At 41.5% G+C, this 24,162-nt stretch overlaps 8 protein-coding genes across 8 annotated transcripts; 7 read left to right on the top strand and 1 right to left on the bottom strand.

Moving 5' to 3' along the window:
• Positions 1-2,377: 2,377 nt before the first annotated feature.
• Positions 2,378-11,215, bottom strand: LSM04_005954 (uncharacterized protein; the record flags this gene model as incomplete). The annotated part of the gene is made up of 1 exon (XM_067331038.1): positions 2,378-11,215. One exon carries the CDS (start codon positions 11,213-11,215, stop codon positions 2,378-2,380), a length of 8,838 nt encoding a protein of 2,945 aa, XP_067191980.1.
• A 1,215-nt stretch (positions 11,216-12,430) lies between these two features.
• Positions 12,431-13,159, top strand: LSM04_006025 (uncharacterized protein; the record flags this gene model as incomplete). The annotated part of the gene is made up of 1 exon (XM_067331037.1): positions 12,431-13,159. The coding sequence occupies one exon, from the start codon at positions 12,431-12,433 to the stop codon at positions 13,157-13,159; it is 729 nt and encodes a 242-aa protein (XP_067191983.1).
• Positions 13,160-13,356: 197 nt separating this feature from the next.
• On the top strand, positions 13,357-14,233 carry LSM04_007916 (Amino acid transporter; the record flags this gene model as incomplete). Its single annotated transcript, XM_067331036.1, has 2 exons — positions 13,357-13,501; positions 13,560-14,233. The coding sequence occupies 2 exons, from the start codon at positions 13,357-13,359 to the stop codon at positions 14,231-14,233; spliced, it is 819 nt and encodes a 272-aa protein (XP_067192021.1).
• Positions 14,234-14,320: 87 nt separating this feature from the next.
• LSM04_007218 (uncharacterized protein) lies at positions 14,321-14,695 on the top strand (the record flags this gene model as incomplete). Its single annotated transcript, XM_067331035.1, has 1 exon — positions 14,321-14,695. The coding sequence occupies one exon, from the start codon at positions 14,321-14,323 to the stop codon at positions 14,693-14,695; it is 375 nt and encodes a 124-aa protein (XP_067192005.1).
• A 1,401-nt stretch (positions 14,696-16,096) lies between these two features.
• LSM04_004400 (Amino acid transporter) lies at positions 16,097-17,467 on the top strand (the record flags this gene model as incomplete). The annotated part of the gene is made up of 1 exon (XM_067331034.1): positions 16,097-17,467. The coding sequence occupies one exon, from the start codon at positions 16,097-16,099 to the stop codon at positions 17,465-17,467; it is 1,371 nt and encodes a 456-aa protein (XP_067191951.1).
• Positions 17,468-18,919: 1,452 nt separating this feature from the next.
• Positions 18,920-19,396, top strand: LSM04_004008 (Amino acid transporter; the record flags this gene model as incomplete). The annotated part of the gene is made up of 1 exon (XM_067331032.1): positions 18,920-19,396. One exon carries the CDS (start codon positions 18,920-18,922, stop codon positions 19,394-19,396), a length of 477 nt encoding a protein of 158 aa, XP_067191943.1.
• Positions 19,397-19,445: 49 nt separating this feature from the next.
• On the top strand, positions 19,446-20,505 carry LSM04_000881 (Amino acid transporter; the record flags this gene model as incomplete). Its single annotated transcript, XM_067331031.1, has 2 exons — positions 19,446-20,242; positions 20,472-20,505. 2 exons carry the CDS (start codon positions 19,446-19,448, stop codon positions 20,503-20,505), a joined length of 831 nt encoding a protein of 276 aa, XP_067191883.1.
• A 1,139-nt stretch (positions 20,506-21,644) lies between these two features.
• Positions 21,645-23,012, top strand: LSM04_003738 (Amino acid transporter; the record flags this gene model as incomplete). The annotated part of the gene is made up of 1 exon (XM_067331030.1): positions 21,645-23,012. The coding sequence occupies one exon, from the start codon at positions 21,645-21,647 to the stop codon at positions 23,010-23,012; it is 1,368 nt and encodes a 455-aa protein (XP_067191935.1).
• Between the last annotated feature and the right edge of the window lie 1,150 nt (positions 23,013-24,162).

Genomic DNA, 24,162 nt, shown 5'->3' with positions numbered 1-24,162 from the left:
CTATAAACCAGGAAACAATAAAAAAAAACATAATCCTCCACTGGTCCCTATCGTACCCACCAGATGAATGCCGTACAAGAGTCTCAAATCAATACAACAACACCTTGTAGAATTTACAAAACACACACACACAGAGAGGCATACACACACTCTCTCTTTTATTAAGGTACAAACTTTCACAACGGGAACGAATAAATAGGAACACCTAAATATAAGCCTACCGAAGAATTGAATTCAATAGGGCTTAAAAATTGATGTGTACAAAGAAACTCAACCCCAGCATTATATCCAAGTATGTGAGAAATTAGTTTGTCGATAGAGTGAAAAAGGAAACCAAACAACATTTAAAGTGATTCTAAATCTTCATTCAGGAAAATACATTCCTATACAAACAGAGAAGTTGAAAACGGAAAAGAATAACTTACCAAGATTATCATTTACCATAAGATATAAAGGTTTTAGAGATATATTTTTTGACAAGATTTAATCTAATGTTAAGAATCTACTACAAATACGTTTAATGCGCAAAACTACAATGTAAAAGGGGTAAGGGTATTTCATTATTCAATAAAAGAAGTTATGTGTTTGTCTCCTGAGATTAGAAGTACATGGATCACAAGAAACCATACATCATGTACTTTGAAAATATTCCAAGTGCAGTAAGTTTCGTCAGATCCCACCGTTAGGGAAAATCCCTTCAGATAGAAAAGGACACAGTATGATAATTCCTTTGTAGATATATACGCCTACATTCAGCCTTTTGTTCTCGTTATACGGAAGAAAAAACATCAAACGGAATAAAACGTTAAGGGAGACATTCAATATAACCACTCTTCCTTATGTGACATATATTAATCAATTGTTTACTCACCGTTAATCAAAGGAAATTGTAAAAAGAAATCCATGATACGCGAGTTCGTTTATTACTTATAAAGTGACAAACTTTTGGGGTCCCGTCATCGCTGGACTCCTCCGCTTGGAGTGTCGGTGAGGATGAGGGGGACGTAAAAGACAAAAAAACCTTAATGGACACCTTCCAATGTCGTATCTTATTTTGGGAAAATAGATAATACGTGAAGCAAAATATCGTAAAAAAAAAACAATTTTCATTTATTTTGGCATCATCTTGTCAATTATTTTTTTCACAGGCTTCCACAACAAAACCATTGATGTTCCTTCGCCACTTTTTCGGCAAACCGAATGATATCAGGTGGATAGAAGTACAGGTAAAAAAAAGGGAAAAAGAAACTCCCACCTTACATGTATTTTTTATATTTTTCAAGGTGTTCGCCATCTAGATGAGAAACCACTTACCTTCCTTGAAGCATGGATTTAGGAGGCTACTTATTACACCGTGTTATCATGAATAAAAAGATGCGGTTCAAACACATTACTACGTCCAAATATCTTCTAGTCAATGTAGGTGTGAATTGCTCGAAAGGATGCAGTTCGTTCGATTTGTCAGAAGACCCTCAACCGCAAACGGCAGCGCAACAACTTCCTTCTGCACTTTTGGCGGCATGCCTCAGAGGAAAGATCATCCTATTTCTTTCTTTCTCTCTCTCTCCCTCTCTGTCTGCCACTCGGTCGGTCGGTTTGTCTTGTAGCGTCAAGCAATTGTAGACTCTTGTATTTCTCTAATATGGACTGAACCTAGCGAAGATCATCGGCAGTTTCTCCTCTTTGTTATGGTGGTTGGTAATGTCTACATGAACAGTGGGTGGAAATGCAGAGATTATTTATACGATCATAGGACTCGCATGGGAAAGGTAGGGTAACGATTTACTTTAGTTATCAAATCCCCTTTCCTCTGTCAACGCACAGCCAAATTACAGTGCATTAGGCATCAAGAATTGCTGCAGCAACATTATCGCTCGGCATCTTTTTCTTTAGTATGGAAAGGGGAAAAAAACTTGTTTTTATTGAAGTCTGTCATTTAGCGAGAGGCCGCCGCAGTTGGGATCCTCAAGTGCATCTCTGATAAGAGAAAATCAATTCTGCTGTTAATGCAGAAACATATATTCCCTTTAAAAGAGCACCCTGGAAAGAAACACTATTTTCCCTTAAGAAAAAGGGGGAAAAAAAGGAATCTATGAGATGCCAAAACGAAAAAAAAAGTTCAAGAAAAGTAGCAACAATCTGAAAAAAAAACTGTCCTGGATAACGCAGACTGATCTTATACCATACCCGTATGATGAGAATTCACAGCGTACCAAAAAAAAGGCCACAAGAGGCCCGCTCTTGAGCATGATTCTCTTTCATGGGTTGCGTCAAGGAACAAAAAAAAGTGGTAGTAATAAAAGGGAAATAACCACCCAGCATCTCATGTTGCATTAGTCTGCTCGTGCACTAGAAAAAAAAGTGGGACAGATGAAATTTATTTGCGTGAAAAATGCCAACAGCCCACGTCTTCCCATACTAAACTAGAGAGCAACCTTAGTGTATGCTCAACCAACTCTGTTTCTTCCTCTGATAGCTTGGTCACGACGTCTTTTTGGTTTCCACCACGATACAGTGCTGCACTCCTTATGACACCACATGGACCATCACTAAACTCTAAAACCATGAGGTGTTGCTGATTAAATTGGCATGGCCCTAGAGTCAAAGTGATTATACTCTCTTCTTGAGAAGAAGTATCTCTGTTCATTCCTCTTTCGCAGAAAATAAGGTGCATAGCGTGATCAGGAAGGTAGGTGGTGGAAAGTGCCTTGTAATGTTTTGAGAGTAGCGTTTTCCAATCTAACCGAAGGAGCAAAAACGTCTCAAGAAGAGTATCGAGAGGGACCTTTAGAGCGTGTGTCTGCAGGGCTTGTAAATCATGCGAAGTAGGGACACAATCAATATTGCTATTACTATTATTATCATTATTAGTCTCAGTTATGGGAGTACGAAACCCCTCCCAGACTAATTCTAGTTGTTGTTGCAGTGTACTCTCTGGGAAGAGCTGTAGAAGCAGTCGCTTGGCACGCAAGGCAAGTTTGTAAAGATCCCCATTCGCAGAAGGGTCACATGTAGTGATGTCACGAACAGTAGAAAGCAATACAAAGAAGCGTGATGAGGCCCAGACCAGCATACCGCAGTAGTGGTATCTCTCTCTTGTAGACTCCCGTAGCAACACTTCACCCTCTTCAGGAATCACATGCCTCACAAAGTTGCCATCAGTACCTTCGGTCTGCTTTCTAGCAACCATTTTTCGCATTAGACGTACGCACATCGCATCTCCATCAAAAACTGCAGCGATATTAAGAGCATCTTTTGGAGGATGAGGATAATATTTTACAAGGTTTTCGATAGCATCAGAAGTCTGCAACTGACCAGGAAGAAGCGTAGCGTACATTTGCACACAATGTAGAAGTCGACTGACAGTTAAGTCGTAAAGTACACTGTCAAACTTAAGATTCTGTTTAAACCATGCTGCAGCCTGAGCTGAAACGCTAGTAGGAACTGAATCACCATTGACCATGAAAACATCGAGGGCGAAATGCGCCACCTGAAATCCAATTTCCACAATAAATAAACCACCCTGGACAAGCGAGACATTTGAAAGATTGCTATACTCTTTCCACTCCAATATTTTTAGAATATCTACAATAGGGATCAGTGCATAGTGGAGATGAGGAACAAATCGTATTTCTCTTCCGTCTGGAAGTACTACTTTACCATACCGACAGCGAAATCGATGCAGCAGTGTTGTATCAGAAGATACCGCTGCACTATTGGCATTCAGATCAATTATACGTGACGTGGGGAAGAGACGCTGGATATACCCTACGTAGGAGTGCAAAGTAGCATTAACAGAGGGAGAGTATTCTGAACCCAGTTGACTTCTTGGTGGTAGTGCTGGGTCTAGGATATCATCCGACGGACTCCACCGCGAGCGACGAAGTAAAGTCAAGTCAGGAACACGTGATCCAAATATCTGTTTACTACGTCTCTGCAAAAGCACAACAGACTTCGCAAGAGCTACATAATTATCATGTGATGCTGAATACCAAAGAGACTCACATTGCTGAAGAGATTCTACGATACCAGAACGTGAATGCTGAGATTCCAGAAGAATATGAGCAGTTTGAACGTGTCTACGAAAACTACAGCCAATCAATGCATCATCAGGAATTATACTTGAGTTCACCACACGGCAAGTTAGCGCCTGATGTTCTGCCTTGAATTTTCCGCTCCTAAGTAATTCTTGTATAATCTGTTGGCACTTTTTTAAAGAATACTGAGGGCATTCATTAAAAAGTACTTTGATCGCATCATCTATCATCAAAAAACCATTTACACAAAGTCCACGGTTAAACAATCCCTCTACAATTATAGTAAACGCATCATCCGCAACTGAAGTTTTAGGTGGAAAACGCACATGATTAATGCGCCTGGGGTAGGTCTCACCATGAATACAGAAGCGTTTTCCTGACAACATGTTACTTTCATCATTACAACATATCCTTCCTAGTACTAACTCTGTTATGTAAGATGGAACAGCAATCCCCATTCGTTGAATCATGATGTTGTGTAGCAAGTCAGAGTGTTGCTCTGCTTCCGCAATCACATGTCCCAAAAGACGAAGCAAAATATCAGAGTCTCTCAAATTAAAAAGTGCAGACGTAACACCTCCTATAAGAGAAATGTGCGCCACAAGACGTACCTCTGTTGTTATTTGCAATTCGATAGCATGCTCCCTTAGCAAGGGACTCTGCGTCAACACTGTGGCCTTTGTAACAGGGAGGTCTGGATGTGTCACACGCAATACATGTGTAGTCTTTGCTATATTTTTCTCTAAACTGTCTTCATCATTACTACCATCATCATCATCATCAAGTGTCACCTGGTAACCGCATGTAATATACACCTCAACTTGTTCTGCCAATGGATCTCCCTGCAACTGCTCAATCCACTGCCACGGAAAACCAGTGATGTGCATCGGTGGGTTCTCACCTCTGCACTCAAAACAAACAGGCGAAAAGAGTTCAAAAACACCCACGATACGCTCTATAAGAAATGGAAAAACCACAGGACTAACACGGTCAAGTGAAAATTTCTTGAAACGAAGTGTAGATGATTCATTGGATCTAACACAAGCACCATTTCGCATTAATTCATTTACAGCCGGTAAAACTTGAGGTAATGATAAGGAGGAGAAACGTTTTGAAAGAGCGAAAAAACGCCACTGTGACACCGAATCCTGCACAACATCGTCTATCTGTTTAAGGTATGTCGTCTCAGATTCGCCAGTAGTGTAACGTTCTTCGGGTACTTTAGTTAAAAATCGTTCCACCACTAACTGTGACTCACCAGAAACACGAAGAGTACAGGACACAAGTACATCTGTTACTCCTTCTATTACTTTCACAAAGCGTAGCATCGTCGTTGGAAGAAGAGAAGAAACATCACGAAGACCCCCATTTTCAGAAGAACAGGTACCACCACTTTCCCCCTCTCCCTTTAATAAACCATAATATTCAACAAAATTACTTACAAGAGGGTTTCGCTCATCCTCGACTTGAAAGTACTTAAATTTATTTTCTTTGAGGCTTAATACCACTAATGCAAAAGCAAGCTGCACATCTTCTGGATGTAGTGGTTCACCACCACCAACCTCCAATAGATTAACAGAAACAGGATCAAGGCGACGATACTGAAGGAAGATAAGATCCACTGCGGAAATAAATTTGTGCTGTACATAGTTTAAATGTCCTTGTAATTCTTGGACTGCCAGGAAGAAGCAAAAAGCTTTAAGCTTACGGAGGGGTCGTTCCACACAAGGATTTTTGGTGGCACTAAACAACTGTACCACAATCAATGGACAACGATCAGTTGGTAACAGTGGAGGTGAGGGAGTAGTTGGTAACGGTGGGTGTGCAGTATCTTTGACAAAGACAATTCTAATATAATGGAAGGTGTCTCTCTGAACTTCATCAGCCACTACAAAACACTGCTCTCTATTGTATATATTAATAAGTTCTAGCCTAGAACTATTGCTGGAAATACGAGAAAGTATTTTTTTGCATTGATGCTGAAGTTTGTAGTAAACTGGTATTTTCAAAACGGTTGTGCCGAGACAATAAAAGGCTGCAGATAGTGGTGCTGTGAAATCCTTCTTGGTTTTACTTGCTCCTGGAAGAGCCGAAGGGAATTGATCTCCCCAATGACCAGGTATAAGTTCATCATTTGCATTCTGGGTATCACGTAACTGCTTTAAGAGATGCAATTGGCTAACTTCCCTTACTTTGGCCTCAATTAGTCTACGAAGATGCCTGGAAAGCTGCATACACACAGTTGAACCGTATTCATGCTCGTTAAACAAAAGACGAACCTGTTGTGTAGAACCGTATTCCTCAATATTAACTTGTATCATTAGCCATCGTGAAGCAAAATAATGTCTATTGGGTACAAAAAGAAAGCATGATGAAGTTGCTTGAACAACGCATACCAAATCATCTGCCAAACGACGTGTCAAAACGTCATGAAGGGCTTGAGTAGGATCTACAGCATAGCTACAAGTTGATTGCTGTGTAAACTCTACCGCAAAAGAATCTGCTTCAAAACAGGGAACACTTAAAAGGGCTGGTGAAACTGCAAAAGCCAATAATTCTTTCAGTCCATGAATTTTGGGAGCGTTAAATAATACTGAAGAAGAATCATGCGTAAGAACTCGTAAATCGGCAATGTCTTCTACTTCATTACTATCATCAGCATAAGTAGGAGATGAAGTTTCCGTTCTGTCCGATGTCACATTCATGACAAGGGAACGCAACGCATCAAATGGCGCAGAGTTGAGACAATCTGTCAGGCAATGTTGAGCCACATTTCGTGTGAGATCTGATACAAGAACATTAAAAAAGCTTTGTACTGTTAAAGGTAGTTCTTCAAATGGTAGTGCTTGCTTGTATAAAGCACCGAGTTCCAAAATAGAGGACTCTGCGGTGAAAAAAAGTGACAGTGTTTCCGTTTCCTTCGTTGGACATTCTTTCCTTTCACGAAGCATCTCTCCAAGAATTCGTCGTATTACCTCTATTGATGGGTTGTACCTGTTACACGAAAGGTCTACGAACTGTTTCGGTGCTGTTTTTACGAAAAGACGCATTATAAGTCGTCGCTGCGAGCCACGCTGCAGCAAGTCTAGAGTAGTGGGTGACCACAACGATGCAAATATTTCACTGATATTATTTTTACTGTATTTAGGGGCAAGTATCCATATACAGTCTTTTTCTTCTCCGTCCTCTGAGATAAAAATCAGTGCAACCTTAACAAGAAACGGGAGCGTTGTCTGATCGTGATGTTCAAGGCTGCTTACAGAAGATGCCACCGATGTGCTATCTGCCGCTAATTTAACTGGGATTTCTTCTCCTGAGTCATGTACCTTCTCATTTACTTGGTGAAAAACAGCAGGATGAGTCCACAATGGTCGAAGGAACATGGAACGGACTATTGACATAATGAGCGAGCGTAAAGTCTCATGAAGGGATATTGAATGTTCACTATTTTTTATTTGACTCTCTTGAATGTAAAGAAGGTGCGAAATATCCACTTCTTTTTGATAATCCTGAAAATTAGAAAAAATCCTAACAACGTCCTTTGCAACCTCTGCTTCTTCTGAAGCATGGCGTTCCATACCGTCGCGCTGTTCCTCAAGTAAACGCCAGGCTTGAAAAAGTGAGGAAAAACAAGTGAGCAACTTGGTAATGGCTTCAAATAGACTTGTATCTAAAGAATCAGGTAAAAATTTCTCATCCAGCTCTTCCTCTCCTGATCTAAGACATAGACGCATTAGTCCCCTGTATAGAGCCGCTGCATCTAATGAAATGATTTGAATAGTTACCTCATTGGTTTTTGTTTGAAACATCTCTTTACATATTCGAGGCATAAGAAGAAAAGTCAAGCAATTGCCCTCTCGTGGTGCTAATAAAGAAAAAAAAAACTGATTTTTTTGCAAATCATTACTTTCCAATCCTATTTTTTTTTCTATATCATACATTTTCTGCTGCAAAGATTCATGTACTGCATCTGCGCTAACTGTACCTGATCGATCCCCCAGAGATGAGAGAAAACGAATGACAGCCTCCTGAAGCTCATAATTTCCTTTCTCACCCAATGAAGGAAGAGAATATAATGTGATGGAGTGAACATGACGGGTAGACAAGAATGGAAGAAGTAATTCAAGTTTTGGTGTCAGCCGTACAAACCCACGTCTAGTTTCCTTGGGGAACATTAAATTTTCTGCTGTAGTATATAATGAAGAGGATAGCACTGTGAAAGTGTGAAGTACAGTGGCAATCTGAATATCCTCTGAAATATCAGAAGTTAGGGCGTAACGATAATACGAAGAAATACCAACCTTAAAAGGGCGCATGTATCTGAAGATAACCACCTGTGCAGTTAGATCTGCGTCGCCACCTCTTATAGGTGCCTCAATAACGTCAAAAATTTCTACTATTTGTTCTCCATCACATAATTGTGTGGCGTAAAGTATTGCTTTGCGATGTGGTAAGCAGTAAAGTAAACGAAACCCGTCACGTAAACGTCGTGCAACAAAGAAGTTAAAAGAGGATTCTGGAAAGGTTCTCCACATTCCCAACGCTCCAATAACCCAGTGAAAAACAAGGGCATCAGATAGTAACCATGGACTTACCACGTACGGTGTCAAAAAACAACGAAAAGTAAGCTGTTGAACGTTTCGAATTCTCTTTACTGTCGGTATATTTACTGATGAATGAAAACTCATAATCTTGCGGTTCGTCACACCTCTTAAAGTAGTTTTTCGGATACCTTGTAATGGCTCACTATAAGTTGACACTAACTCTAGTCGCTGTGGTGAGAGTGTAGAAAGAGTAAGATGGAGTGCCCGTCCGTTCGCCTCACCAGTACTCGCTTCCACAACAAGCTTTATATTCTTATTCCCGAAGGCCCCTAACTTAACAGGGGTCGAAACCCTCTTCTCTACATCCGCAATAGCCTTTTCAATTATATCTATCTCATCAGCGACGCTAGCCAAAAAGAAACTAAAACGACATTCAAATCCTAAAGCCAAAGGAATATCGTGTCCGTCATTAGAAACATCAATCGGTAAAAATAACTGAACAATATGACGGGGATATTTTTCGTCATGATATATAAATATCTCACCTTCTTCGTCAGCAAAGAGACGGTACCGTTCCTGCATAGCAGATCGCAGAACATCAGTCGCCATCCCTGCAACAGAAGAGATATTTGCTCGCTGCATCCTACGGAAAGGATCAAGAAAATATTGCAACTCGCCCTTCCATCTGAAAAAAAATCCGACAGAACGTATGCTACAATGTGATGACCAACTAGTAGAGATACCTTCATGACAAGAAAGTGACTGCAGCTCCTTTACTGGGTATGGTTTTCTGAGTGACTCTGTGGCCAAAAGAAACTGCAAAGCCACTTGTTCTGCGATCATCCAACTATGTAACTGTGATCTCACAATAACAAGATACGTCAGCCAACCAGTTTTGGCTTCTGCTGAATTAGATGTCACAGATCTCTCCTCACCTTTAGCTCTAAGAAAGTGGTCCACGATAACTTTGGTACCATATACTAAGACACGGCGATAAACCACCGGATGGCTTATCTCCATCTCGTAAACTATTGTTAATTTTCCTCTCCTAAGATTATGATGATAACGTGCATGAAGTTGAGCCACATGAGGAATATTTGGGTCACAGTTCATTACTACACTCCATCCTTGATTAAGACGTGCCTCTGCTACACAGCGAAGTATTGGAACCACATCTTTCACATGACGAAGTGTGAAGTCTCCAAGAATATTATCAGAGTTATACAAAACATAAGGGTCACCTGATCTGTCAACGTTCGTAGTTGGCATATTTTGTGATATACGCATCAAACATACAGGAAATTTATTTTCCAATTGTACAAACAACTGTTGTGCCAAACAACGTGGTCCTCCAAATCTACGGCACCAATCCACATTTAACCGTGGGTTCGCTAGAGAAAGCCAGTAATCGAAATGAACACCAAAACCACCTACTGTTGACAAAAACTGTGAAAGAGGAGTAGTATGAGAATTGTAGATAGAGGTTGCTTCACTCAAAAAGAGGAGAGAAAGGATGATATTTTTCCTTCTAACAGAACTCTCTAGGAGTGAAACGCTGTCTAATGATCCCCCTTTATCGTGATTTGTAAAAAGAACAAGGCTAGTACATTCTGGTGATCGTTCCGGTATTAAACGTACAAGATACTCCATAGAAGAAAATAATGTCCTGTCAGGCCAATCATCAACCAATCTTGAACGACAAGCCTCTTCATATGCTCTTAGCGTGTCTCCTAATCTTGGCAAAAAAGTTTTGTCCTGCAGTAATTTTAATGCATCACACCTTGGCATGAGTGGTACTAAAAGTGGATTACTAGTAGAATCGTTGGGAACACCATAATCAAAAGCAGGAAAGGATGTGACATCTGGTGGAAGTAAAGAAGGCTGATCTGTATTTACATTAGTCATACCCATCGATTCTGAGGATAACATATTTGGAATTACCGAACCAAAAGCACCAGCTACCATTTTTGGTACATTAATAAGAACCATAGAAACATCAATGGAAGGCCTCCATACCTGCTGCATAATTCTTTCGCATTCATCTTCTTCTAGATGTGTGGAGGCCCAACGCTTGATAATAAAAGCTTCTTGCTCACGTGTTTGAAGTGTCTTTTCAATTACTTCAAATAAGACTTCTATGGTATGGGGCACATGATCGATTAAGACTTTCCCTTTTTCTGAAACAGAAAAGGTTGAAAACCCAAAATCTATCGCTAATAATAAATGATATCGTTGATATAAAACTTCTACAGGCCAACGCCAAATGCTTGTTCCAGTGCAAAGATTATCCCATGGACTATTTTCCGAATCCCCTGCGTCTTCTAAGACAGTTATGGAATGCTTTTCCGTAAAAATTGGAGCAGGTGATACCTCAGGAGAGTTGTGTGAGGATCCTGTAAATTGACTATTAAACGCAGCTCTCGTACATGGTGCAAAAGGAACCCCTGCGATGCGTCGAAGTTCCTCAAGTGATCGAAGAAGGCAGTGAGATTCAACTATCTGTGATAGTTTTCTTAATCCTCTCATATTTTGCTGTTCACTGGGATGTTTCAGTGAATACGCAACTTTATCAGCAGGACGGAATTCATCTGCGGTTTGAAAAAGCAAGTAGGGGTTTACTGGAGAGGAATCCATTTTCTAATTAAGCTTCTGCTGAGAAAAAAAATATAAGGGTTATAAAACGCAAAAGGTGAAGAAAAAAAACAGAGTATTACCCTAAATTCCACAGATGAATTCCACCACCTAAGAAAAAAAAGAATACGCCGCAGAAATAAGAAACTTCATTGCACCTAAGATATGACGGAGAAAAAATCATTCAGAACGACTACAACCCTCTAAAAAATAAATTATCGGAATGATTTCTGTAGAAATGCACCAACACTTACCAAAGCAAAGGGGTCAAAGAAAAAAAAAAAATGCGCATTCTAAAATTGCTGGCGTTCCCCAAGCCGGCAAAGCACCAGTTATAAATAAATTAAAGTGAAAGAGGAACAAAAGAAGTTTATCCCGCCCCCGGGCCGACAAAACCCCAGATAAACAAACCACCCCCGCCACAAACGAAAAAGAGGACAACGGCAAAAAAACCTGACCCCCACCACCGCTCATCCAGAGGCTTCTCGCCTCACCATCCGCTTCGTTTCGCCCAAGCCTTCGCCTTCGGGTCTCTCGGCCGGCACCCGGCGGAGTTCGGGAACGGGGGCCTCTCGTCCGAAGGACGGGCCCGCCAAACGGAAGAGCTGCCGGAGGGCGTCCCCGCGACCGGCGCCGTTTCTTTTTTTTTTTTTCTTGCGGGTGGGACCGCGGATTTTGTGGGTGTTTCTCTGGTTTCCTTTTGTTTCCCCTTTTCGGTGGTGAGGCGGCCTTGCGCCTGATTGACTTTCTGTTTGTCCCTGGTTGCCTTTTTTTCCCCCCATTGGTGGGTTTGTTTGGCGTTTTCTTCCTGTTGAATTTTTTTCGTGGTCTTGGAAGATCATTGTTTGGCGATCTTTTCCTTTCCTGCAAAAGTATATCTTTTTTTTTCTCTAATCTACGATTTTTCTTTGATATTGGCTTGGGGCATGGGTTGGGTTTTTTTTGTTTTACTTTTTAACATCAAGAATTTAGCCAAGTATTCTTGCCATCTTATTTTTAGGAGGAATAATACCAATTTTTCTGATATTATTTTATTCGGATTTTGTAGAGTGTGGTTCTGATAACAGAGTTGGGGAAGTTGCTTCTGCTTCTTAAGTGTTATTCTTTAAGAAACCGAATATATCTCTGTTTTCTTTCTTATATTAGTATAATCACTTACTGTTTTTTTTTCTTGTTGTGGCGTTTCTCTTTTTTTTTTTTTTGCAGTTAGTTATTGGTATGGAGTGGTGTGATAAGTGTACCTTTCGGTATTATGAAATTCTTCCAATAGATCTGGAGCCGGAATACAAACCCGGGTATACCTGTGACATGTGTTCCAAGGACTTTTCAAAGGGACCCTTTTTTCACTGTGCGAGGAGTGGAAGGGATTTGTGTATTGCTTGTGGTGAGAAACTCTCTTTGAATCCATTTTCAGCTCTTATAAGTAAAGTAATGTTTCCTGGCACTGTTTGGAAAGATTTGCACAAGGGCCCTGTCGTTGTACTTTGTTATCAGATACATTTCGAGTTTTTTGGCTGTCATTTTTCTGATGGATCAAATCTTCTCGTTTCTAACAGAGATGATATTCCAAGCTTTTTTATAGAGTCAGGATCAAATTTTGAAAAGGCTGTTTTACTTACTAAAAGTGACCTTTTGAAAAGATTTCCATGGGTAAAAGAAGCCGTAAGAGTTGGTGATATTCGGGCCACTTGCTTTTATCCAATATCAACACATAGTGATCGTTCCCGTCAGTGTTATCTTATTTCTTTTCGTCAGGATGGTGAATTCTTGGAATTTCATTTATCTGATGGTTTTTGTGAGGTTTTACATTGTACTGAAGGAGTGATTCTTGTGATAAAAGAGTCACTTGTGATTTCTTGTTTAGTTATGAATTCTCCAGTGAGATGGGGTAAGGTGTTGCCAAAGGCAGCTTCTTTAGCCCTTGAGTGGTTTTTGAATGGTCGTTGAGTACTGTAGTTTTGTCCTTTTGAGAAAATTAGATACCGTCAAACTTAAAATCTGCTTTACTGGGTTGTGCTATCTTTTTTTTTTTTTTTGATCGCGAAGTTATTTTTCTTTTTCCATACATGAATTTGTTATTTTGCAAAAAAAAAAGAAACATTTTGTTTTACTTTTGTAATTGAGGCCTACTTATTTTAGTGAGGATGATGCCCAATAAATCTACTAACGTGATTGCTGTCGATTACGTTCCACCGCTTCTCGAAGAAAACGGTTTTTTGGAAGGGGATGTTAAATCATTTTCACTTAAGCGGATTATATATTTATTGCTCAATTTGGTTCCGTACGGGGGTTTTCTTTCGACACTATTCAACCTCGCTAGTGCAACTCTAGGAGCTTGTGTAATTAGATTTATCAGCATTTAACTATTGTGGTGTTATTTTTTCAATTATTACTTTGCTTATTGTCACATTGGCTACACTTTACGCTATACGATTGCTTGTTGAGACACGTGAGTTGACGGGTCTTGATTCGTATGAAGCTATGGCAAGCGATTTTTTTGGTTCTGGTTGGGACTTGATAACGGCCGGATTGATGTGGCTATTTACATTCGGCACCTGTGTTGCCTATGTAATTTCTATCGGTGACATTACTGATGCCACCTTTACTACTGACGCTGTTCCGCCTTTCCTACTTACACCAAGTGACAAAAGATTCCTTAATGCCATTATATGGTTTATAGGCATGTTTACAATGTATTTACCAAAACGTATTAATTCTTTGCGTTATGCATCTGTAGTTGCAATTTTTAGCATACTCTTCTTTGTTTCATGCATTGTTCTACATTCCCTTCAGAACGGTTTGAAAAATGGTAGAATACGAGATGATGTTAAACTCTGGAAAGAAGGAAATTCAACAATAAAGGGACTTTCTCTCTTCATGTTTGCATATTTGTGTCAAGTTAACTGTCTTGAGATATATGGTGAAATGGTAAGACCATCAATAAATAAAATCACTTCCTACGCAACATTTGGCTTATCATTTTGCTTCATAACTTATGCAATTTCAGGGTTTTTCGGTTAAGCCGATCTCGGTTCAAAAGCGACTAAGAGTCTTTTACTCCTTTATAATGTTAATGATAATGCTCTTCTTTCTTTCTCTTTCCTTGGCATGGTAACAAAACTCTGCGTTGAATTCGCCCTTTGCATTCAACCTGCGCGAGATTGCTGCTACTACGTCCTTGGATGGAACTTGGTTACACTTCCAATGTGGAAGAACTGCCTCTTCTGTGGCACAATGGCTCTCTGTGCTCTGCTCTTTGGACTCTTTATTCCTGTGCTGAACACTGTGTTCGGGCTGCTTGGGAGCTTTTGTGGGGGTCTCCTCGGGTTTTCTTTGCCGGCTCTTTACCGCATGTACTGTGGGAACTGGGGTCTGAAGCAGGTGGGGGTGGTGAACTATGTGTGCACATATCTCCTCCTCATTGCCGGGATCGTTGCATTTGTCTTTGGTACAGGGGCATCTATTTACGGAGTGGTTGTGTAGCGGCGAGAGCGTTTTATTTTTGTGTGTCTGGGCATATTATAGATATATATATGTATATATATACATATAATATGCTCTACAAGTTAAGGAAGAAAAAAGAGTACGATGACTCTCCTCCGTTTCATGTGGATTAAGTGGCTCTTTGTTTCTCACTGAATACAAAAGCGAAAAGGAAAAAGTTGCTGTGCACCATTTAAAGCGTCGAGTTCAGCGAGATGACGAAGCGAAGCCCTTCTCATGCCAACCGTAGTCGTCTAGCCTTTTTTATTTTTCTGGATATTTGTAGAGCGTTCCATTTCATGTGGATATTTTTTTTTGTTTTCCATTGTAGAGGATCCTTTTCTTTTTTAGCATACTTCAGTGGGGAAAGAAGGAATCTGTGCTGTCTGGTTGTTGTTGTTGTTTTCTTCCTTCTACTGAAATTGGTTATGGCGCACTCAGAAACCGCCATTTATATGTTCTGTTTTACCCGCTTCATCGCGTGTTTGTGCGTTTTTTCTTTATTATTTTTCATTCATGTTTTTTTCGGTTTTTTCGGTGGCTGATTCTGAACAACGCCAACCGGTTGCCGAGTCGCCACCACCTACCGCAACGTGCTCAAGGCACACCCGGAAACCGCCTTCGCTGCACTTTTTTTTCTCACCCCGCTCTTTTTCTGCTTGTGCTGCGTGTGTCAGGGCTGTTGGGCCATAAAATATATTTGTTCTTGCGGACACGCGTGGGCCCAGAGCGCAGCCAAGAAGGAAAGGTATAAGGGACCATATGGTGCGAAAATATTGAGGATTCTTTTTTTTTAGTTTATTCCTTTGCCCATCGGCTTACTGTTGTAATTTGAATAGGGATAGGGAGAGAGAGAGAGAGAGAGAGAGAGAGATAGTTAGTTCCGTTGTGGCCTTTGGGGCAAAAATAAGATCGAGACATGGGAAAAGTTAGCAAGGGTGTCATTTTATGAATGTCTTTTCATTGCGTTTTTCCTTCCCTTCGATTTGTGTTGTTTTTTGCGCACATGCTTTTTCCTCTTCAGTGAGAGGAAGGACGTGTCGCGGAGGAACACCAAAACTTCGCTGGTGGCCGTTAGAGTCACTTGTGCAGGATTGGGCAACTCTTTGGTGCACGCAGAAACCCCATTGAGTGTCTTTTCCTGAACGAATGTGCTCATCTGTTATCTCAGCAATATGATATATATATATTAGGCAAATATATAATGTTTATTGATGTTGGGTAAGGATAGATACCAAATAAAGAATGAAAATGTTTCGACTCCTTGTGATAGTAAACAATATGGGTTCTGATGCCTTCATTCTCTCATCCTTTTGTTTTTCTTTGTTAGGGATTCAGAGTGCGAATTAAGCAAGCAAACAAACAAACAAAAAAAAAACGACTTTCATTGTGAAGAAAGAAATGAATACAGAAGGATCTCTTCCCTGCAATGGTAACACCCCTATAGATGGTAGTTTTGTTGCAGGACAAGAACACACAGCCCTGCCTGCTTTCTCAGCAGGCGATGGAAATCAGAAGAAAAGCATCCGTGCCAAGAGGTTTCTTGATTCTGTGGGGTCCATCATTCCGTACGGTGGTCTCCTCTCTACAACATTCAACCTTGCGAGTGCGACACTCGGGGGTGGAGTGATAAGTCTGCCTGCAGCCTTTGAGATGAGTGGTGTTGTGATGTCCATTATCCTGCTTGTCGCAGTGACGTTGTGCACGGTGTACTCTGTTGGTTTGATGATGGAGGCAGTCGAATTGACCGGTTACAACTCGTACGCTGATCTTTCGAGGAATCTTTTCGGTCGGGGATGGGACTACTTCACCGTTTTCCTCACGTGGCTATTCACCTTCGGTACCTGTGTTGGCTACGTCATTGCCATTGGCCATCTTTTGGAGCCTGTGTTGTCCGACCCGTCCGTGCCAGAGTTACTTAGCGGCAAGACTGGAAATCGTCTGATGACGAGCTTGATCTGGTTTGTGGGTATGTTCTCCTTATCACTGCCGAAGGATATCAACTCTCTCCGCTATGCCTCTGCTATAGGGGTGATCTGCATCTGCTATTTCATTCTCTGCATTGTGGTACACTCCGCTCAACATGGTTTTAAGGGCGGGAGGCTTCGGGACGATGTTGCCATGTTTAAGTCAGGGAACAGCGCGATTGAAGGACTGTCCATATTCATGTTCTCGTACCTGTGTCACATGAACTGCTTCTCTATCTACGGTGAGATGCGCAATCCCAGCGCAAAGCGCATGACTCTTCACACGGCTTGCAGCATGACTATCTGTTGTATTGCGTTTATAATGGCTGGCTTTTTTGGTTATGCCGAATTTGGATCCGATATAACAGACACCATTCTTGTGTTCTACGATGTGCGAAGTGATGTGAAGATGGCCATTGCCTATGTGGGAATCGTATTGAAACTGTGTGTTGGATTCGCCCTTTGCATTCAACCTGCGCGAGATTGCTGCTACTACGTCCTTGGATGGAACTTGGTTACACTTCCAATGTGGAAGAACTGCCTCTTCTGTGGCACAATGGCTCTCTGTGCTCTGCTCTTTGGACTCTTTATTCCTGTGCTGAACACTGTGTTCGGGCTGCTTGGGAGCTTTTGTGGGGGTCTCCTCGGGTTTTCTTTGCCGGCTCTTTACCGCATGTACTGTGGGAACTGGGGTCTGAAGCAGGTGGGGGTGGTGAACTATGTGTGCACATATCTCCTCCTCATTGCCGGGATCGTTGCATTTGTCTTTGGTACAGGGGCATCTATTTACGGAGTGGTTGTGTAGCGGCGAGAGCGTTTTATTTTTGTGTGTCTGGGCATATTATAGATATATATATGTATATATATACATATAATATGCTCTACAAGTTAAGGAAGAAAAAAAGAGTACGATGACTCTCCTCCGTTTCATGTGGATTAAGTGGCTCTTTGTTTCTCACTGAATACAAAAGCGAAAAGGAAAAAGTTGCTGTGCACCATTTAAAGCGTCGAGTTCAGCGAGATGACGAAGCGAAGCCCTTCTCATGCCAACCGTAGTCGTCTAGCCTTTTTTATTTTTCTGGATATTTGTAGAGCGTTCCATTTCATGTGGATATTTTTTTTTGTTTTCCATTGTAGAGGATCCTTTTCTTTTTTAGCATACTTCAGTGGGGAAAGAAGGAATCTGTGCTGTCTGGTTGTTGTTGTTGTTTTCTTCCTTCTACTGAAATTGGTTATGGCGCACTCAGAAACCGCCATTTATATGTTCTGTTTTACCCGCTTCATCGCGTGTTTGTGCGTTTTTTCTTTATTATTTTTCATTCATGTTTTTTTTCGGTTTTTTCGGTGGCTGATTCTGAACAACGCCAACCGGTTGCCGAGTCGCCACCACCTACCGCAACGTGCTCAAGGCACACCCGGAAACCGCCTTCGCTGCACTTTTTTTTCTCACCCCGCTCTTTTTCTGCTTGTGCTGCGTGTGTCAGGGCTGTTGGGCCATAAAATATATTTGTTCTTGCGGACACGCGTGGGCCCAGAGCGCAGCCAAGAAGGAAAGGTATAAGGGACCATATGGTGCGAAAATATTGAGGATTCTTTTTTTTTAGTTTATTCCTTTGCCCATCGGCTTACTGTTGTAATTTGAATAGGGATAGGGAGAGAGAGAGAGAGAGAGAGAGAGAGATAGTTAGTTCCGTTGTGGCCTTTGGGGCAAAAAATAAGATCGAGACATGGGAAAAGTTAGCAAGGGTGTCATTTTATGAATGTCTTTTCATTGCGTTTTTCCTTCCCTTCGATTTGTGTTGTTTTTTGCGCACATGCTTTTTCCTCTTCAGTGAGAGGAAGGACGTGTCGCGGAGGAACACCAAAACTTCGCTGGTGGCCGTTAGAGTCACTTGTGCAGGATTGGGCAACTCTTTGGTGCACGCAGAAACCCCATTGAGTGTCTTTTTCCTGAACGAATGTGCTCATCTGTTATCTCAGCAATATGATATATATATATTAGGCAAATATATAATGTTTATTGATGTTGGGTAAGGATAGATACCAAATAAAGAATGAAAATGTTTCGACTCCTTGTGATAGTAAACAATATGGGTTCTGATGCCTTCATTCTCTCATCCTTTTGTTTTTCTTTGTTAGGGATTCAGAGTGCGAATTAAGCAAGCAAACAAACAAACAAAAAAAAAAACGACTTTCATTGTGAAGAAAGAAATGAATACAGAAGGATCTCTTCCCTGCAATGGTAACACCCCTATAGATGGTAGTTTTGTTGCAGGACAAGAACACACAGCCCTGCCTGCTTTCTCAGCAGGCGATGGAAATCAGAAGAAAAGCATCCGTGCCAAGAGGTTTCTTGATTCTGTGGGGTCCATCATTCCGTACGGTGGTCTCCTCTCTACAACATTCAACCTTGCGAGTGCGACACTCGGGGTGGGGAGTGATAAGTCTGCCTGCAGCCTTTGAGATGAGTGGTGTTGTGATGTCCATTATCCTGCTTGTCGCAGTGACGTTGTGCACGGTGTACTCTGTTGGTTTGATGATGGAGGCAGTCGAATTGACCGGTTACAACTCGTACGCTGATCTTTCGAGGAATCTTTTCGGTCGGGGATGGGACTACTTCACCGTTTTCCTCACGTGGCTATTCACCTTCGGTACCTGTGTTGGCTACGTCATTGCCATTGGCCATCTTTTTGGAGCCTGTGTTGTCCGACCCGTCCGTGCCAGAGTTACTTAGCGGCAAGACTGGAAATCGTCTGATGACGAGCTTGATCTGGTTTGTGGGTATGTTCTCCTTATCACTGCCGAAGGATATCAACTCTCTCCGCTATGCCTCTGCTATAGGGGTGATCTGCATCTGCTATTTCATTCTCTGCATTGTGGTACACTCCGCTCAACATGGTTTTAAGGGCGGGAGGCTTCGGGACGATGTTGCCATGTTTAAGTCAGGGAACAGCGCGATTGAAGGACTGTCCATATTCATGTTCTCGTACCTGTGTCACATGAACTGCTTCTCTATCTACGGTGAGATGCGCAATCCCAGCGCAAAGCGCATGACTCTTCACACGGCTTGCAGCATGACTATCTGTTGTATTGCGTTTATAATGGCTGGCTTTTTTGGTTATGCCGAATTTGGATCCGATATAACAGACACCATTCTTGTGTTCTACGATGTGCGAAGTGATGTGAAGATGGCCATTGCCTATGTGGGAATCGTATTGAAACTGTGTGTTGGATTCGCCCTTTGCATTCAACCTGCGCGAGATTGCTGCTACTACGTCCTTGGATGGAACTTGGTTACACTTCCAATGTGGAAGAACTGCCTCTTCTGTGGCACAATGGCTCTCTGTGCTCTGCTCTTTGGACTCTTTATTCCTGTGCTGAACACTGTGTTCGGGCTGCTTGGGAGCTTTTGTGGGGGTCTCCTCGGGTTTTCTTTGCCGGCTCTTTACCGCATGTACTGTGGGAACTGGGGTCTGAAGCAGGTGGGGGTGGTGAACTATGTGTGCACATATCTCCTCCTCATTGCCGGGATCGTTGCATTTGTCTTTGGTACAGGGGCATCTATTTACGGAGTGGTTGTGTAGCGGCGAGAGCGTTTTATTTTTGTGTGTCTGGGCATATTATAGATATATATATGTATATATATACATATAATATGCTCTACAAGTTAAGGAAGAAAAAAAGAGTACGATGACTCTCCTCCGTTTCATGTGGATTAAGTGGCTCTTTGTTTCTCACTGAATACAAAAGCGAAAAGGAAAAAGTTGCTGTGCACCATTTAAAGCGTCGAGTTCAGCGAGATGACGAAGCGAAGCCCTTCTCATGCCAACCGTAGTCGTCTAGCCTTTTTTATTTTTCTGGATATTTGTAGAGCGTTCCATTTCATGTGGATATTTTTTTTGTTTTCCATTGTAGAGGATCCTTTTCTTTTTTAGCATACTTCAGTGGGGAAAGAAGGAATCTGTGCTGTCTGGTTGTTGTTGTTGTTTTCTTCCTTCTACTGAAATTGGTTATGGCGCACTCAGAAACCGCCATTTATATGTTCTGTTTTACCCGCTTCATCGCGTGTTTGTGCGTTTTTTCTTTATTATTTTTCATTCATGTTTTTTTTTCGGTTTTTTCGGTGGCTGATTCTGAACAACGCCAACCGGTTGCCGAGTCGCCACCACCTACCGCAACGTGCTCAAGGCACACCCGGAAACCGCCTTCGCTGCACTTTTTTTTCTCACCCCGCTCTTTTTCTGCTTGTGCTGCGTGTGTCAGGGCTGTTGGGCCATAAAATATATTTGTTCTTGCGGACACGCGTGGGCCCAGAGCGCAGCCAAGAAGGAAAGGTATAAGGGACCATATGGTGCGAAAATATTGAGGATTCTTTTTTTTTAGTTTATTCCTTTGCCCATCGGCTTACTGTTGTAATTTGAATAGGGATAGGGAGAGAGAGAGAGAGAGAGAGAGATAGTTAGTTCCGTTGTGGCCTTTGGGGCAAAAATAAGATCGAGACATGGGAAAAGTTAGCAAGGGTGTCATTTTATGAATGTCTTTTCATTGCGTTTTTCCTTCCCTTCGATTTGTGTTGTTTTTTGCGCACATGCTTTTTCCTCTTCAGTGAGAGGAAGGACGTGTCGCGGAGGAACACCAAAACTTCGCTGGTGGCCGTTAGAGTCACTTGTGCAGGATTGGGCAACTCTTTGGTGCACGCAGAAACCCCATTGAGTGTCTTTTCCTGAACGAATGTGCTCATCTGTTATCTCAGCAATATGATATATATATATTAGGCAAATATATAATGTTTATTGATGTTGGGCAAGGATAGATACCAAATAAAGAATGAAAATGTTTCGACTCCTTGTGATAGTAAACAATATGGGTTCTGATGCCTTCATTCTCTCATCCTTTTGTTTTTCTTTGTTAGGGATTCAGAGTGCGAATTAAGCAAGCAAACAAACAAACAAAAAAAAACGACTTTCATTGTGAAGAAAGAAATGAATACAGAAGGATCTCTTCCCTGCAATGGTAACACCCCTATAGATGGTAGTTTTGTTGCAGGACAAGAACACACAGCCCTGCCTGCTTTCTCAGCAGGCGATGGAAATCAGAAGAAAAGCATCCGTGCCAAGAGGTTTCTTGATTCTGTGGGGTCCATCATTCCGTACGGTGGTCTCCTCTCTACAACATTCAACCTTGCGAGTGCGACACTCGGGGGTGGAGTGATAAGTCTGCCTGCAGCCTTTGAGATGAGTGGTGTTGTGATGTCCATTATCCTGCTTGTCGCAGTGACGTTGTGCACGGTGTACTCTGTTGGTTTGATGATGGAGGCAGTCGAATTGACCGGTTACAACTCGTACGCTGATCTTTCGAGGAATCTTTTCGGTCGGGGATGGGACTACTTCACCGTTTTCCTCACGTGGCTATTCACCTTCGGTACCTGTGTTGGCTACGTCATTGCCATTGGCCATCTTTTGGAGCCTGTGTTGTCCGACCCGTCCGTGCCAGAGTTACTTAGCGGCAAGACTGGAAATCGTCTGATGATGAGCTTGATCTGGTTTGTGGGTATGTTCTCCTTATCACTGCCGAAGGATATCAACTCTCTCCGCCATGCCTCTGCTATAGGGGTGATCTGCATCTGCTATTTCATTCTCTGCATTGTGGTACACTCCGCTCAACATGGTTTTAAGGGCGGGAGGCTTCGGGACGATGTTGCCATGTTTAAGTCAGGGAACAGCGCGATTGAAGGACTGTCCATATTCATGTTCTCGTACCTGTGTCACATGAACTGCTTCTCTATCTACGGTGAGATGCGCAATCCCAGCGCAAAGCGCATGACTCTTCACACGGCTTGCAGCATGACTATCTGTTGTATTGCGTTTATAATGGCTGGCTTTTTTGGTTATGCCGAATTTGGATCCGATATAACAGACACCATTCTTGTGTTCTACGATGTGCGAAGGGATGTGAAGATGGCCATTGCCTATGTGGGAATCGTATTGAAACTGTGTGTTGGATTCGCCCTTTGCATTCAACCTGCGCGAGATTGCTGCTACTACGTCCTTGGATGGAACTTGGTTACACTTCCAATGTGGAAGAACTGCCTCTTCTGTGGCACAATGGCTCTCTGTGCTCTGCTCTTTGGACTCTTTATTCCTGTGCTGAACACTGTGTTCGGGCTGCTTGGGAGCTTTTGTGGGGGTCTCCTCGGGTTTTCTTTGCCGGCTCTTTACCGCATGTACTGTGGGAACTGGGGTCTGAAGCAGGTGGGGGTGGTGAACTATGTGTGCACATATCTCCTCCTCATTGCCGGGATCGTTGCAGTTGTCTTTGGTACAGGGGCATCTATTTACGGTTTGTTTTAAGCCTGAAAATGCTTTTGTTTGCTGAAATAGTTTTTTTTTTCGTTAAAGTTCTTGTGTAATTTTTTGCTTCTGTTACTTGTGAACATGCTGTGTGTGGCGCACTCAGAAACCGCCTTTCGCTGAATTTTTTTATTAAAAAGAAAGTATGAGTTTTAATTTTTTGCTTGATACCTTTTTTTTTTCCTTTGAAAGTCTTGAATTTTTTCTTTTTTTTTGGTCTTGAAAGTTTTCGTGTGGAGGTTTTTATTGTATAATTTTTTTTTCATTGAGGTATAGTTTGTGTAGTGAGAAGATTATATATGGGTCTAATATTTTAGTGGAGATAGCATTTATATACATATATACATATATTATTTTTGTAGGAGCTTTTGTGTTTTTTTTAATCTAATTCTGTTCCTATGTTTTTTATCTGTTTGTGCGTTCTTTATACGATAGGAAAGCTGATTTTGTTACTTGGCGCACGTGGAAACCGCCAAGATCGCTTTCTGTATGAGATAAAGGTGATTAAATTTTTTTCTTTTGGAATGTGCAAGGAACAATGAATAGGTGACTTTTTGTTTCGTTCTGCTCCCAAGAGGGGTGGTAGAACAGTAGTTCGTTGAATTTTGTTTGCGGGCTGTTTTTATAATAAATATATAATAAACGTTTTTCTTTTTTTTTTTTTTTTATGACGTGATTCTCTGCCTATTTTGAGACCGAGAGGTTATGTCAGAGCTTTTTTGTCTCCATTCGAACCTCTACGTACTAGTAGGATTCTGGGATGAGAGGCACTACCCGTTGGTAGTGCTGAAGTGAAGTAGTTGCCAACACTCTCTGTTTTTGTTATTGATATTCCCTAAGTCCGTCAGGATGTAGCGAGTATAACTGGGTATGGTGTATGCTGTTGCGCTGGATGTGTTGGGTCACTGTACCAAAACTCTGCATCGCTTCTATATTACAACCTTTGTTTCCAGATACATGTTTATGGATACTAATGATATGAAGTGTATTAAATTCTTATTTCCGTTTCTTAAATAATAGTAGTTATAAATAAATAAAGTGTATATGTATATATATATATATATATATATATATATATATATATATATATATATATATGTCGTTAGATAGATATATATAGAGAGAAATATTTGTTATTCACTTTATTGGT

This window comes from Trypanosoma melophagium, assembly GCF_022059095.1.
Source record: "Trypanosoma melophagium isolate St. Kilda chromosome Unknown ctg21segment0, whole genome shotgun sequence".
In the NCBI taxonomy this organism is placed as follows: domain Eukaryota; phylum Euglenozoa; class Kinetoplastea; order Trypanosomatida; family Trypanosomatidae; genus Trypanosoma; species Trypanosoma melophagium.
This window is presented reverse-complemented; position numbering and strand designations above follow the sequence as displayed.